Source organism: Salvelinus alpinus, chromosome 3 (assembly GCF_045679555.1).
Source record: "Salvelinus alpinus chromosome 3, SLU_Salpinus.1, whole genome shotgun sequence".
NCBI classification, from domain to species: domain Eukaryota; kingdom Metazoa; phylum Chordata; class Actinopteri; order Salmoniformes; family Salmonidae; genus Salvelinus; species Salvelinus alpinus.
In genome coordinates, this window is record NC_092088.1 from 1,096,817 (window position 1) to 1,113,077 (window position 16,261).

Consider the following 16,261-nt stretch of genomic DNA (forward strand, 5'->3'; position numbering starts at 1 on the left):
CTACCTAGAGGTGGGGGGGGGACTAGAGGGACTAGAGGAGCAGTAATACTACCTAGAGGTGGGGGGGACTAGAGGGACTAGAGGAGCAGTAATACTACCTAGAGGTGAGGGGGACTAGAGGGACTAGAGGAGCAGTAATACTACCTAGAGGTGAGGGGGACTAGAGGGACTAGAGGAGCAGTAATACTACCTAGAGGTGGGGGGGGACTAGAGGGACTAGAGGAGCAGTAATACTATCTAGAGGTGGGGGGGACTAGAGGGACTAGAGGAGCAGTAATACTACCTAGAGGTGGGGGGGGGGGGGACTAGAGGGACTAGAGGAGCAGTAATACTATCTAGAGGTGGGGGGGGGGGGACTAGAGGGACTAGAGGAGCAGTAATACTATCTAGAGGTGGGGGGGACTAGAGGGACTAGAGGAGCAGTAATACTACCTAGAGGTGGGGGGGGGGACTACAGGGACTAGAGGAGCAGTAATACTTCCTAGAGGTGGGGGGGGGGGGGCTAGAGGGACTAGAGGAGCAGTAATACTACCTAGAGGTGGGGGGGAGGGACTATAGGGACTAGAGGAGCAGTAATACTACCTAGAGGTGGGGGGGGGGACTAGAGGGACTAGAGGGACTAGAGGAGCAGTAATACTACCTAGAGGTGGGGGGGACTAGAGGGACTAGAGGATCAGTAATACTATCTAGAGGTGGGGGGGGGACCAGAGGGACTAGAGGGACTAGAGGAGCAGTAATACTACCTAGAGGTGGGGGGGACTAGAGGGACTAGAGGAGCAGTAATACTATCTAGAGGTGGGGGGGGGACTAGAGGGACTAGAGGGACTAGAGGAGCAGTAATACTACCTAGAGGTGGGGGGGACTAGAGGGACTAGAGGGACTAGAGGAGCAGTAATACTATCTAGAGGTGGGGGGGGGACTAGAGGGACTAGAGGAGCAGTAATACTACCTAGAGGTGGGGGGGGGGACTAGAGGGACTAGAGGAGCAGTAATACTACCTAGAGGTGGGGGGGGGACTAGAGGGACTAGAGGAGCAGTAATACTATCTAGAGGTGGGGGGGGGGACTAGAGGGACTAGAGGAGCAGTAATACTATCTAGAGGTGGGGGGGGACTAGAGGGACTAGAGGGACTAGAGGAGCAGTAATACTACCTAGAGGTGAGGGGGACTAGAGGGACTAGAGGAGCAGTAATACTACCTAGAGGTGGGGGGGGACTAGAGGGACTAGAGGAGCAGTAATACTACCTAGAGGTGGGGGGGGGGACTAGAGGGACTAGAGGGACTAGAGGAGCAGTAATTCTACCGAGAGGTGGGGGGGGACTAGAGGGACTAGAGGAGCAGTAATACTACCTAGAGGTGGGGGGGGACTAGAGGGACTAGAGGAGCAGTAATACTACCTAGAGGTGGGGGGGACTAGAGGGACTAGAGGAGCAGTAATACTACCTAGAGGTGGGGGGGGGGGGGCTAGAGGGACTAGAGGAGCAGTAATACTACCTAGAGGTGAGGGGGAATAGAGGGACTAGAGGGACTAGAGGAGCAGTAATACTACCTAGAGGTGAGGGGGACTAGAGGGACTAGAGGGACTAGAGGAGCAGTAATACTACCTAGAGGTGGGGGGGGGACTAGAGGGACTAGAGGGACTAGAGGAGCAGTAATACTACCTAGAGGTGGGGGGGAATAGAGGGACTAGAGGGACTAGAGGAGCAGTAATACTACCTAGAGGTGGGGGGGGGACTAGAGGGACTAGAGGAGCAGTAATACTACCTAGAGGTGGGGGGGACTAGAGGGACTAGAGGAGTAGTAATACTACCTAGAGGTGGGGGGGGACTAGAGGGACTAGAGGGACTAGAGGAGCAGTAATACTATCTAGAGGTGGGGGGGGGGACTAGAGGGACTAGAGGAGCAGTAATACTATCTAGAGGTGGGGGGGACTAGAGGGACTAGAGGAGCAGTAATACTACCTAGAGGTGGGGGGGGGGGACTACAGGGACTAGAGGAGCAGTAATACTTCCTAGAGGTGGGGGGGGGGGGGGGGGGGGGCTAGAGGGACTAGAGGAGCAGTAATACTACCTAGAGGTGGGGGGGAGGGACTATAGGGACTAGAGGAGCAGTAATACTACCTAGAGGTGGGGGGGGGGGACTAGAGGGACTAGAGGGACTAGAGGAGCAGTAATACTACCTAGAGGTGGGGGGGACTAGAGGGACTAGAGGATCAGTAATACTATCTAGAGGTGGGGGGGGGGGACCAGAGGGACTAGAGGGACTAGAGGAGCAGTAATACTACCTAGAGGTGGGGGGGACTAGAGGGACTAGAGGAGCAGTAATACTATCTAGAGGTGGGGGGGGGACTAGAGGGACTAGAGGGACTAGAGGAGCAGTAATACTACCTAGAGGTGGGGGGGACTAGAGGGACTAGAGGGACTAGAGGAGCAGTAATACTATCTAGAGGTGGGGGGGGGGGACTAGAGGGACTAGAGGAGCAGTAATACTACCTAGAGGTGGGGGGGGGGGACTAGAGGGACTAGAGGAGCAGTAATACTACCTAGAGGTGGGGGGGGGACTAGAGGGACTAGAGGAGCAGTAATACTATCTAGAGGTGGGGGGGGGGGACTAGAGGGACTAGAGGAGCAGTAATACTATCTAGAGGTGGGGGGGGGACTAGAGGGACTAGAGGGACTAGAGGAGCAGTAATACTACCTAGAGGTGAGGGGGACTAGAGGGACTAGAGGAGCAGTAATACTACCTAGAGGTGGGGGGGGACTAGAGGGACTAGAGGAGCAGTAATACTACCTAGAGGTGGGGGGGGGGGGGACTAGAGGGACTAGAGGGACTAGAGGAGCAGTAATTCTACCGAGAGGTGGGGGGGGACTAGAGGGACTAGAGGAGCAGTAATACTACCTAGAGGTGGGGGGGGGACTAGAGGGACTAGAGGAGCAGTAATACTACCTAGAGGTGGGGGGGACTAGAGGGACTAGAGGAGCAGTAATACTACCTAGAGGTGGGGGGGGGGGGGGGCTAGAGGGACTAGAGGAGCAGTAATACTACCTAGAGGTGAGGGGGAATAGAGGGACTAGAGGGACTAGAGGAGCAGTAATACTACCTAGAGGTGAGGGGGACTAGAGGGACTAGAGGGACTAGAGGAGCAGTAATACTACCTAGAGGTGGGGGGGGGACTAGAGGGACTAGAGGGACTAGAGGAGCAGTAATACTACCTAGAGGTGGGGGGGAATAGAGGGACTAGAGGGACTAGAGGAGCAGTAATACTACCTAGAGGTGGGGGGGGGACTAGAGGGACTAGAGGAGCAGTAATACTACCTAGAGGTGGGGGGGACTAGAGGGACTAGAGGAGTAGTAATACTACCTAGAGGTGGGGGGGGACTAGAGGGACTAGAGGGACTAGAGGAGCAGTAATACTACCTAGAGGTGGGGGGGAATAGAGGGACTAGAGGGACTAGAGGAGCAGTAATTCTACCTAGAGGTGGGGGGGACTAGAGGGACTAGAGGAGCAGTAATACTACCTAGAGGTGGGGGGGACTAGAGGTACTAGAGGAGCAGTAATACTATCTAGAGGTGGGGGGGGGGACTAGAGGGACTAGAGGGACTAGAGGAGCAGTAATACTACCTAGAGGTGGGGGGGACTAGAGGGACTAGAGGAGCAGTAATACTACCTAGAGGTGGGGGGGGACTAGAGGGACTAGAGGAGCAGTAATACTACCTAGAGGTGGGGGGGACTAGAGGGACTAGAGGAGCAGTAATACTATCTAGAGGTGAGGGGGACTAGAGGGACTAGAGGAGCAGTAATACTACCTAGAGGTGGGGGGGACTAGAGGGACTAGAGGAGCAGTAATACTACCTAGAGGTGGGGGGGACTAGAGGTACTAGAGGAGCAGTAATACTATCTAGAGGTGGGGGGGGGGACTAGAGGGACTAGAGGGACTAGAGGAGCATTAATACTACCTAAAGGTGGGGGGGACTAGAGGTACTAGAGGAGCAGTAATACTACATAGAGGTGGGGGGGGGGGACTAGAGGGACTAGACACTTCAACGCTCTAACGTCTTCCTGTTCTTCTTTCATTGAAGGAACAAAGTAGAGACTTTCAGAAATCTCCAGGTCTTGAAACACGCTGTGGATTAGAGCCACTTCCTTCACTATATATAACAATATATTACATTGGTGTTGGTTAATGGTCGTCGTGTAATAGGATACAATGGCTGTTGTGGAACAAAGGAAGCCCTCCCTCCTCTCTCCTCCTTCCTTCACCTTGTTTCACAAGCTGTCTGTTTCCTGTTGTGTCAGAGTTTCTCTCTCCACTCTGACCCACAGAGACCCGTGAGCCAATCAGCAAGCATGAACCAACCCTGATTTCTGTTCCATTAAGGATGTAAATTACAACATGCCATCACACACAGAGTTTATTGTCCACCAAGGATGTGTGTTTGTGTGTGTGTGTGTGTTTGTGTGTCTGTCACAAGAGTTGGAGGTTTAGTGGGTGGTGTGTGTGTGTGTCCAGTCCAGACATTTGTGTGTTTGTCATACCGTACCCCCCAGACTGAATACACACATTACTGTCTGGAATCTGGACCCAGTGAAAACAGCAGGACCAAATGGGGTCTATAACATACTGAAATAACTGTGCAGTCATTGATCAGCCATCCACCATGAGTAACTGAAAAACATGATGAAGTGTCACTCCCATCGAGACTTCACAGATATTAGCTACTGGTTCTGATTGAAACAACAGAACGACTTGACTATGTCTAACATACGGTTCTTCTCCATTCATACCGTACTCCGACTGAGAAGTCTAAATAACACCTCTCACACGCGTGGCCATCCACCCACCCACCCATCCATCCATCCATCCATCCGCCCGCCCGCCCGCCCGTCCGCCCGTCCGTCCGTCCGTCCACCCTTCCTTCCTTCCTTCCTTCCTTCCTTCCTTCCTTCCTTCCTTCCTTCCTTCCTTCCTTCCTTCCTTCCTTCCTTCCTTCCTTCCTTCCTTCCTTCCTTCCTTCCTTCCTTCCTTCCATCCATCCATATCATAATTCAACCTGTTGTCATTGTTCCCTGTAGGTTAATTATGCTGTACTGAAGGAAGAGGTGGAGGAGCTCCAGAGACAGACTGATTATCTTGAGGAGCTATGCCCAGAGAGAGTGACCTTCCTGGGGGTGGAGGTGCAGGGAGCCCTGGGGGTTTGGAGGGAATTAAGGAGGAACGTAGAGGAGAACAGAGACAGATTACGACAGTTTGTTCACCTGCAGGACTTCTTCAGGACCTACCTGGCCATGATGTAAGCAGATGATATAAACCATACTGGCCCCTTCTGACTCAATCAGAGGCTCTTTCTGAATTCATCTTTCTTGGACTTCTTGCATCCTCTTTCCTCGCCTCATTCTCAAACCCCATTGGAGAAAAGGGTCTGTGTGAAGAGACCTTGGACACACTCCTCCAATATTTTTGAGAAGGAGGTGAGGAGATAGGAATGGAGAGTAGTTGAATTAAGATAGAGTTTCTTTCATAGTCCCACTGTAGCCTGCTGAGAGTCACTATGACTGGAGCCTGTTAGCTGTTTCAGATCATAACAGGATGTCCTAGTCTGTCAGGCAGGCTTTGTCAGTAATTTAACACGTGTTGGGGAGGTCGGTATAGTTATTGTTATATCCATGGGTTCCATAGTTCTGTTAGTTCTGTGGTTCCGGGTTCCGTAGAGTATTTGAGGAAGTGAATTCCTCCACTATCATAAAGTGTTAAGTCTGGATACCATCATCATTATGTCCTGTTCATGGCTTTACTCACTGTCTGTCTGTCTTCTTCTTCCCTCCCTCTCTTCCTTTTCCCCCGCCACCCTTTTGAATGGACAGATCGTGGATGGAGGACACTCGGGAGTGTATTTTCTCTGAGAGAGTGTTGCATTGTGGGAGGGATGACCAGGAGCCAATGGCTGTGGAGATGGAGATGGATGTCCAGATTGACAGGAAGTTGGAGGAGTTGGAGGAGCTGGATGCTGCAGGGAGGAACCTGCTGAACGCTGAGCACCACCTGGCCAACATGGTAGGGTCTACTTGATTGGTTGGTTGGTTGATTGGTTGGTTGATTGGTTGGTTCAGATGGTTAACATTGAGTCGTACAACCCCTGGATATATAATACACTTTAGGGTTCTGGGTTTGTGTAACTATGGCTGCTACCTGACTACTCTGATGTGATTGGTCAAAAGACCAGGGTTAACTGTGTAAACGTAGCCCCAGCTGTCTAACACAGAGGTGTCAATTCCATGGAGGGAAGAGTGTCTGCGGGTTTTCAATCCTCCCTTCTACTTGATTGATCAAGTCATTGATTAGTTAGGAACTCCCCTCACCTGGTTGTCTAGGTCCTTTTTTCTTTAAGGTTGCAGCCCCTATCAGCGCCGTTCTCAGTCCTTTTTAACCTGTCTCTCCTCTCTGGGGAGGTTCCTATTGCTCGGTGTGTCCTTTATTTAAAAGGGGAGATCAAGGTGATCCTAACTGTTACAGGCCGATTTCTATTTTGCCCTGTTTATCAAAAGTGTTGGTAAAACTTGTCAATAATCAACTGACTGGCTTTCTTGATGTCTATAGTATTCTCTCTGGGATGCAATCTGGTTTCCGCTCAGGTTATGGATGTGTCACTGCAACCTTAAAGGTCCTCAATGATGTCACCATTTCCCTTGATTCTAAGCAATGTTGTGCTGCTATTTTTTTATTGACTTGGCCAAAGCGTTTGATACGGTAGACCATTCCATTCTTGGGGGCCGGTTAAGGAGTATTGGTGTCTCTGAGTGGTCTTTGGCCTGGTTTGCTAACTACCTCTCTCAAATAGTGCAGTGTATAAAGTCACAACATCTGCTGTCTCAGCCACTGCCTGTCACCAAGGGAGTACCCCAAGGCTCGATCCTAGGCCCCACACTCTTCTCAATTTACATCACCAACATAGCTCAGGCAGTAGGAAGCTCTCTCATCCATTTATATGCAGATGATACAGTCTTATACTCAGCTGGCCCCTCCCTGGATTTTGTGTTAAACGCTCTACAACAAAGCTTTCTTAGTGTCCAACAAGCTTTCTCTGCCCTTAACCTTGTTCTGAACACCTCCAAAACAAAGGTCATGTGGTTTGGTAAGAAGAATGCCCCTCTCCCCACCGGTGTGATTACTACCTCTGAGGGTTTAGAGATTGAGGTAGTCACCTCATACAAGTACTTGGGAGTATGGCTAGATGGTACACTGTCCTTCTCTCAGCACATATCAAAGCTGCAGGCTAAAGGTTAACTCTAGACTTGGTTTCCTCTATTGTAATCGTTCCTCTTTCACCCCAGCTGCCAAACTAACCCTGATTCAGATGACCATCCTACACATGCTAGATTACAGAGACGTAATTTATAGATCGGCAGGTAAGGGTGCTCTCAAGCGACTAGATGTTCTTTACCATTCGGTCATCAGATTTGCCACCAATGCTCCTCATAGGACACATCACTGCACTCTATACTCCTCTGTAAACTGGTCATCTCTGTATACCCGTCGCAAGACCCACTGGTTGATGCTTACTTATAAAACCCTCTTTGGCCTCACTCCCCCCTATCTGAGATACCTACTGCAGCCCTCATCCTCCATATACAATACCCGTTCTGCCAGTCACATTCTGTTAAAGGTCCCCAAAGCACACACATCCCTGGGTCGCTTGTCTTTTCAGTTCGCTGCATCTAGCGACGGGAACGAGCTGCAACAAACACTCAAACTGGACAGTTTTATCTCAATCTCTTCATTCAAAGACTCAATCATGGACACTCTTACTAACAGTTGTGGCTGCTTTGAGTGATGTATTATTCTCTCTACCTTCTTGCCTTTGTGCTGTTGTCTGGGCCCAATAATGTTTGTACCGTGTTTTATGCTGCTACTATGTTGTGCTGCTACCATGTTGTGTTGCTAACATGTTGTTGTCATGTGGTGTTGCTACAATACTCATGTGTTGCTGCCATGCTATGTTGTTTTCTTAGGTCTCTATTTATGTAGTGGTGAGTTAGGAACTCCTCTCGCCTGGTTGTCAAGGTCTTAATTGATGAGTTAGGAACTCCTCTCGCCTGGTTGTCAAGGTCTTAATTGATGAGTTAGGAACTCCTCTCGCCTGGTTGTCAAGGTCTTAATTGATGAGTTAGGAACTCCTCTCGCCTGGTTGTCAAGGTCTTAATTGATGAGTTAGGAACTCCTCTGGCCTGGTTGTCAAGGTCTTAATTGATGAGTTAGGAACTCCTCTGGCCTGGTTGTCAAGGTCTTAATTGATGAGTTAGGAACTCCTCTCGCCTGGTTGTCAAGGTCTTAATTGATGAGTTAGGAACTCCTCTGGCCTGGTTGTCAAGGTCTTAATTGATGAGTTAGGAACTCCTCTGGCCTGGTTGTCAAGGTCTTAATTGATGAGTTAGGAACTCCTCTCGCCTGGTTGTCAAGGTCTTAATTGATGAGTTAGGAACTCCTCTCGCCTGGTTGTCAAGGTCTTAATTGATGAGTTAGGAACTCCTCTGGCCTGGTTGTCAAGGTCTTAATTGATGAGTTAGGAACTCCTCTGGCCTGGTTGTCAAGGTCTTAATTGATGAGTTAGGAACGCCTCTTGCCTGGTTGTCAAGGTCTTAATTGATGAGTTAGGAACTCCTCTCGCCTGGTTGTCTAGGTCTTAATTGATTGGTTGGTTGAATGGTTGACTGACTGATTGGTTGACTGACTGACTGACTGATTGACTGACTGATTGACTAACTGATTGATTGATTGGTTGACTGACTGATTGGTTGACTGACTGACTGACTGACTGACTGACTGATTGATTGACTGATTGACTGACTGATTGATTGATTGATTGATTGGTTGACTGGTTGACTGACTGATTGGTTGACTGGTTGGTTGACTGATTGATTGGCTGACTGATTGATCATTCCTCTAGATCCATGAGCGTCTGGAGGAGTTGAGGTCCATGCTGGGATGGATCCTGGTCCACTGGAGAGACCAGAAACACCAGAGGAGTCAACGCAGGAATAACGAGACGGAACCTAATGAAGATAGTATCTACTCTGAGCCCCCAACAGAGCAGATTACTGGAGATATTATCTACGCTGAGCCCCCAACAGAGCAGATTACTGGAGATAGTATCTACACCAATACAGAGTCCACCACTGAGAACTACTCTGAGACAGCAGAGCAGATCACAGAAGATAACATCTACACAAACACTGTACCAGAGTCCACAAGAGATAATATCTACTCAGAGACCACAGTAGAGTCCACTAGAGATAATATCTACTCAGAGACCACAGTAGAGTCCACTAGAGATAATATCTACTCAGAGACCACAGTAGAGTCCACTAGAGATAATATCTACTCAGAGACCACAGTAGAGTCCACTAGAGATAATATCTACTCAGAGACCACAGTAGCGTCCACTAGAGATAATATCTACTCAGAGACCACAGTAGAGTCCACTAGAGATAATATCTACTCAGAGACCACAGTAGAGTCCACTAGAGATAATATCTACTCAGAGACCACAGTAGAGTCCACTAGAGATAATATATACTCAGAGAGCACAGCAGCAGTTATCTACACAGATGCTACAGCCTGCCCCATCCACAGTACCCCTTGTCAGCCAGTGACCCACTTTACCCCTGCACTGAGTGTCTTTGAGGACAGATTGAGGACAATAGACAGTCGATACTGTCCCTCAACAGACCAGCAAAGTTGGGAGGACCAAGAGGATGGCTACCAGGTGATGAACAGCAACACACGGCCTCCAAGGTGCAGTGGCCTCACCTCTCCTCCAGAGACCCACCAATCCCCTTGCCTGGTCTTAAAAGAGCCCAGCAGCCCAGCCCTCTGCCTGGGGGGCACCATGAGCCAACTGGGCCCCTCAGTCAACAGCAGCCCTGGGGTTAGCCTGGGGGGCCAGGGGGTTAGCCTGGGGGGCACCTCAGTCAACAGCAGCTCTAGGGTTAGCTTGGTGGGCCAGGGGGTTAGCCTGGGGGGCACCTCAGTCAACAGCAGCCCTAGGGTTAGCTTGGTGGGCCAGGGGGTTAGCCTGGGGGGCCAGGGGGTTAGCCTCGGGCACCAGGGGGGAATGGTCTGCCTAGGGGACACCGTCAAGAACAGCCCTACCCTCAGCCTTGGAGGCAGTGTGGATCTGGGGGTTACTGTAAACCTCATCCTCAGCTTGGGGAACCAAGGAGACAGCCATGTGCAGGTGATGGAGGCTAATCCTGGGGTGGGTGAGGAGGAGAAGAGCACAGAGCCTGTCCACAGGGTAAGAACCACCTCCTCTCATATTTAACTACCTGACTGTCCTGACCACTCTGTACCTACCTGACTGTCCTGACCACTCTGTAACTACCTGACTGTCCTGACCACTCTGTAACTACCTGACTGTCCTGAACACTCTGTACCTACCTGACTGTCCTGACCACTCTGTACCTACCTGACTGTCCTGACCACTCTGTACCTACCTGACTGTCCTGACCACTCTGTACCTAACTGACTGTCCTGACCACTCTGTACCTACCTGACTGCCCTGACCACTCTGTACCTACCTGACTGTCCTGACCACTCTGTACCTACCTGACTGTCCTGACCACTCTGTAACTACCTGACTGTCCTGACCACTCTGTACCTACCTGACTGTCCTGACCCCTCTGTAACTACCTGACCACTCTGTACCTACCTGACTGTCCTGACACGCCCTTCTCAGCTGTTTCCAGCTATCCTTTCTTGCCTTAATTTCCATATTTTCTCTCTTCTACCCTTCTCTCTCTCTACCTCTCCCTCTCTGTCCCCCGGTCTTTCTCCCTCTGTCTCTCTCTACCCTTCTCTCTCTCTACCTCTACCTCTCTCTCTCTCTGTCTCTCTCTACCCCTCTCTCTCTCTCCCTCTCCCTCTCCCTCTCTCTCCCCGTCTATCTCTCTGTCTCTCTCTACCCTTCTCTCTCTCTCTACCCCTCTCTCTCTCTACCCTTCTCTCTCTCTCTCTTCCCCTCTCTCTATCTTTCTCTACCCCTCTCTCTCTCTCTACCCTTCTCTCTCTCTCTCTCTCTCTTCCCCTCTCTCTATCTTTCTCTACCCCTCTCTCTCTCTCTCTCTCTCTACCCTTCTCTCTCTCTCTCTCTCTTCCCCTCTCTCTATCTTTCTCTACCCCTCTCTCTCTCTCTCTCTCTACCCTTCTCTCTCTCTCTCTCTCTCTCTCTCTCTCTCTTCCACTCTCTCTATCTTTCTCTACCTCTCCCTCTCTCTCCCCCGGTCTATCTCTCTCTGTCTCTCTCTACCCTTCTCTCTCTCTCTCTCTTCCCCTCTCTCTATATCTCTCTCTCAGCCACCTAAAACCTTTTGGAGGTGCTGCCAGGGTCTGTGGGAAAATACGCTGGGTAGTTTAAAGAGAAAGATTTATCGCCAGAGTGCAGAACAGGTAAATGGGTTAGTGTGAGCCGAAGCAGCATGCCATGTCTCTACTACAGTATGTCTACTACAGTATGCCTTTACTACAGTATGTCTTTACTACAGTGTGTCTACTACAGTATGCCTTTACTACAGTATGCCTTTACTACAGTATGTCTCTACTACAGTATGTCTACTACAGTATGCCTTTACTACAGTATGCCTTTACTACAGTATGTCTCTACTACAGTATGTCTACTACAGTATGCCTTTACTACAGTATGTCTCTACTACAGTATGTCTACTACAGTATGCCTTTACTACAGTATGCCTTTACTACAGTATGTCTCTACTACAGTATGTCTACTACAGTATGCCTTTACTAGAGTATGTCTTTACTACAGTGTGTCTTTACTACAGTGTGCCTTTACTACAGTATGTCTTTACTACAGTGTGTCTTTACTACAGTGTGTCTCTACTACAGTATGTCTCTACTACAGTATGTCTCTACTACAGTGTGTCTACTACAGTATGCCTTTACTACAGTATGTCTCTACTACAGTATGTCTCTACTACAGTATGCCTTTACTACAGTATGTCTCTACTACAGTATGTCTTTACTACAGTATGTCTCTACTACAGTATGTCTTTACTACAGTATGTCTCTACTACAGTATGCCTTTACTACAGTATGTCTCTACTACAGTATGTCTTTACTACAGTATGTCTCTACTACAGTATGCCTTTACTACAGTATGTCTCTACTACAGTATGTCTTTACTACAGTATGTCTCTACTACAGTATGTCTTTACTACAGTATGCCTTTACTACAGTATGTCTCTACTACAGTATGTCTCTACTACAGTATGTCTCTACTACAGTATGTCCCTACTACAGTAGTGTGTGTGTGTGTGTGTGTGTGTGTGTGTGTGTGTGTGTGTGTGTGTGTGTGTGTGTGTGTGTGTGTGTGTGTGTGTGTGTGTGTGTGTGTGTGTGTGTGTGTGTGTGTGTGTGTGTGTGCAGATAACCGGAAGCATGCTCTAAAGTGTGTCCAAGCATATTGCATCTACAGCTTCCTGTAGAACAGATCTACAGCTTCCTGTAGAATGTAGAACAGATCTACAGCTTTCTGTAGAACAGATCTACAGCTTCCTGTAGAATGTAGAACAGATCTACAGCTTCCTGTAGAATGTAGAACAGATCTACAGCTTCCTGTAGAATGTAGAACAGATCTACAGCTTCCTGTAGAACAGATCTACAGCTTCCCGTAGAATGTAGAACAGATCTACAGCTTCCTGTAGAACAGATCTACAGCTTCCCGTAGAATGTAGAACGGATCTACAGCTTCCCGTAGAACAGCTCTACAGCTTCCCGTAGAATGTAGAACAGATCTACAGCTTCCTGTAGAACAGATTTACAGCTTCCCATAGAACAGATCTACAGCTTCCTGTAGAATGTAGAACAGATCTACAGCTTCCCGTAGAACAGATCTACAGCTTCCCGTAGAACAGATCTACAGCTTCCCGTAGAATGTAGAACAGATCTACAGCTTCCTGTAGAACAGATTTACAGCTTCCCATAGAACAGATCTACAGCTTCCTGTAGAATGTAGAACAGATCTACAGCTTCCTGTAGAACAGATCTACAGCTTCCCGTAGAATGTAGAACAGATCTACAGCTTCCCGTAGAACAGATCTACAGCTTCCCGTAGAATGTAGAACAGATCTACAGCTTCCCGTAGAACAGATCTACAGCTTCCCGTAGAATGTAGAACAGATCTACAGCTTCCCGTAGGACAGATTTACAGCTTCCCATAGAACAGATCTACAGCTTCCCGTAGAATGTAGAACAGATCTACAGCTTCCCGTAGAATGTAGAACAGATCTACAGCTTCCCGTAGAACAGATCTACAGCTTCCCGTAGAATGTAGAACAGATCTACAGCTTCCCGTAGAACAGATCTACAGCTTCCCGTAGAATGTAGAACAGATCTACAGCTTCCCGTAGAACAGATTTACAGCTTCCCATAGAACAGATCTACAGCTTCCCGTAGAATGTAGAACAGATCTACAGCTTCCCGTAGAACAGATTTACAGCTTCCCATAGAACAGATCTACAGCTTCCCGTAGAATGTAGAACAGATCTACAGCTTCCTGTAGAACAGATCTACAGCTTCCCATAGAACAGATCTGCAGCTTCCCGTAGAATGTAGAACAGATCTACAGCTTCCCGTAGAACAGATCTACAGCTTCCCATAGAACAGATCTACAGCTTCCCATAGAACAGATTTACAGCTTCCCATAGAACAGATCTACAGCTTCCCATAGAACAGATCTACAGCTTCCCATAGAATGTAGAACAGATCTACAGCTTCCCTTAGAATGTAGAACATATCTACAGCTTCCCTTAGAATGTAGAACAGATCTACAGCTTCCCATAGAACAGATCTACAGCTTCCTGTAGAATGTAGAACAGATCTACAGCTTCCTGTAGAACAGATCTACAGCTTCCCGTAGAATGTAGAACAGATCTACAGCTTCCCGTAGAACAGATCTACAGCTTCCCGTAGAATGTAGAACAGATCTACAGCTTCCCGTAGAACAGATCTACAGCTTCCCGTAGAATGTAGAACAGATCTACAGCTTCCCGTAGAACAGATTTACAGCTTCCCATAGAACAGATCTACAGCTTCCCGTAGAATGTAGAACAGATCTACAGCTTCCTGTAGAACAGATCTACAGCTTCCCATGGAACAGATCTACAGCTTCCCATAGAATGTAGAACAGATCTACAGCTTCCCTTAGAATGTAGAACAGATCTACAGCTTCCCATAGAACAGATCTACAGCTTCCCATAGAACAGATCTACAGCTTCCCATAGAACAGATCTACAGCTTCCCATAGAATGTAGAACTTATCTACAGCTTCCCTTAGAATGTAGAACATATCTACAGCTTCCCATAGAATGTAGAACAGATCTACAGCTTCCCGTAGAATGTAGAACAGATCTACAGCTTCCCATAGAACAGATCTACAGTTTCCCATAGAACAGATTTACAGCTTCCCGTAGAACAGATTTACAGCTTCCCGTAGAACAGATCTACAGCTTCCTGTAGAACAGATCTACAGCTTCCTGTAGAATGTAGAACAGATCTACAGCTTCCCGTAGAACAGATTTACAGCTTCCCATAGAACAGATTTACAGCTTCCTGTAGAACAGATTTACAGCTTCCTGTAGAACAGATTTACAGCTTCCTGTAGAACAGATTTACAGCTTCCTGTAGAACAGATTTACAGCTTCCTGTAGAACAGATTTACAGCTTCCCGTAGAACAGATCTACAGCTTCTTAGACATGCTTCCAATGAGAATTACATATTTATAACCAATCACTTGGTCGGGTCGCCCAAAAGGTTCATATTTTAGCCTTAAATCCACTTAGATCCATGTAGGTGAAGGGGAGGAGACAGGTTCAAGAAGGATTTGTAGGCCTGTTAGACATTTGAGACATGGATTGTGGATGTGTGCCATTCAGAGGACTAAAGATTTAAGTGTCTCTGAACAGGGTTTGGTAGTAGATGCCAGGCACGCTGGTTTGTGTCAAGAACTGCAATGCTGCTGGGTTTTTCATGCTCAACAAATTCCCATAGCTTTATCCAAGATGGCGTAGCAGTCAGACGTCTTTTGTCCTCGTCTTGTTGTGTCCCGTGTATATATCTTTATATATCTTTTTCTTTGCACATATTTTTATATTTTTTTTCTAAAACTCAACTTCAAAACACTCTCCTGCAACCCAATGTGGTGCAGATTTTTTCTATTTTTTTCTAAAATATTACTCAATACTGCCCCCAGCCATAAGACGTTTTAACCAACCATGTTGTTCCACCTCCCACATATGCGATGACATCACCTGGTTTGAACGTCTTTAGAGACTATATCTCTCTCATCATTACTCAATGCCTAGGTTCACCTCCAATGTACTCACATCCTACCATACCTCTGTCTGTACATTATGCCTTGAATCTATTCTCTCACGCCCAGAAACCTGCTCCTTTTACTCTCTGCTCTGAACACACTAAACGACCTGATAGCCTTTAGCTGTACCCTTATCCTACTCCTCCTCTGTTCCTCTGGTGATGTAGAGGTTCATCCAGGCCCTGCAGTGCCTAGCTCCACTCTTACTCCCCAGGCGCTCTCATTTGTTGACTTCTGTAACCGTAAAAGCCTTGGTTTCATGCATGTTAACATTAGAAGCCTAAGTTTGTTTTATTCACTGCTTTAGCACACTCTGCCAACCCGGATGCCCTAGCCGTGTCTGAATCCAGGTTTAGGAAAACCACCAAAATCCCTGAAATTTCCATCCCTAACTATAACATTTTCCGACAAGATAGAACTGCCAAAGGGGGCGTTGTTGCAATCTACTGCAGATTTCTGTCTTACTATCCAGGTCTGTACCCAAACAATTCAAACTTCTTCTTTTAAAAATCCATCTTTCCAGAAACAAGTCTCTCACCGTTGCAGCTTGCTATAGACCTCCCTCTGCCCCCAGCTGTGCCCTGGACACCATATGTGAACTGATTGCCTCTCATCTATCTTCAGAACTCGTGCTGCTAGGTGACCTAAACTGTGACATGCTTAACACCCCGGACATCCTACAATCTAAGGTTGATGCCCTCAATCTCACACAAATTATCAATGAACCCACCAACTACAACCCCAAATCCATAAACACGGGCACCCTCATAGGTCATCCTAACCAACTTGCCCTCCAAATACACCTCTGCTGTTTTCAACCAAGATCTCAGCGATCACTGCCTCATTGCCTGCATCCGTAATGGGTCTGCGGTCAAAC

The 16,261-nt window shown here is 48.0% G+C and overlaps 1 protein-coding gene across 10 annotated transcripts in view; it reads left to right on the forward strand.

The window, feature by feature from the left end:
- The window catches only part of LOC139569908 (uncharacterized), a 215,956-nt gene that overhangs the window by 76,782 nt on the left and 122,913 nt on the right, over positions 1-16,261 (forward strand). For 8 of the 10 annotated variants that reach the window (XM_071391238.1, XM_071391246.1, XM_071391242.1 and 5 more), the window contains 4 exons: positions 5,074-5,291; positions 5,863-6,052; positions 8,943-10,292; positions 11,351-11,443. In XM_071391238.1, the coding sequence (XP_071247339.1) occupies positions 5,074-5,291; positions 5,863-6,052; positions 8,943-10,292; positions 11,351-11,443 (1,851 nt within the window). The remainder of the gene's footprint in view (positions 1-5,073; positions 5,292-5,862; positions 6,053-8,942; positions 10,293-11,350; positions 11,444-16,261) is intronic. The other 2 variants (XM_071391243.1, XM_071391247.1) reach the window with 2 other exon arrangements.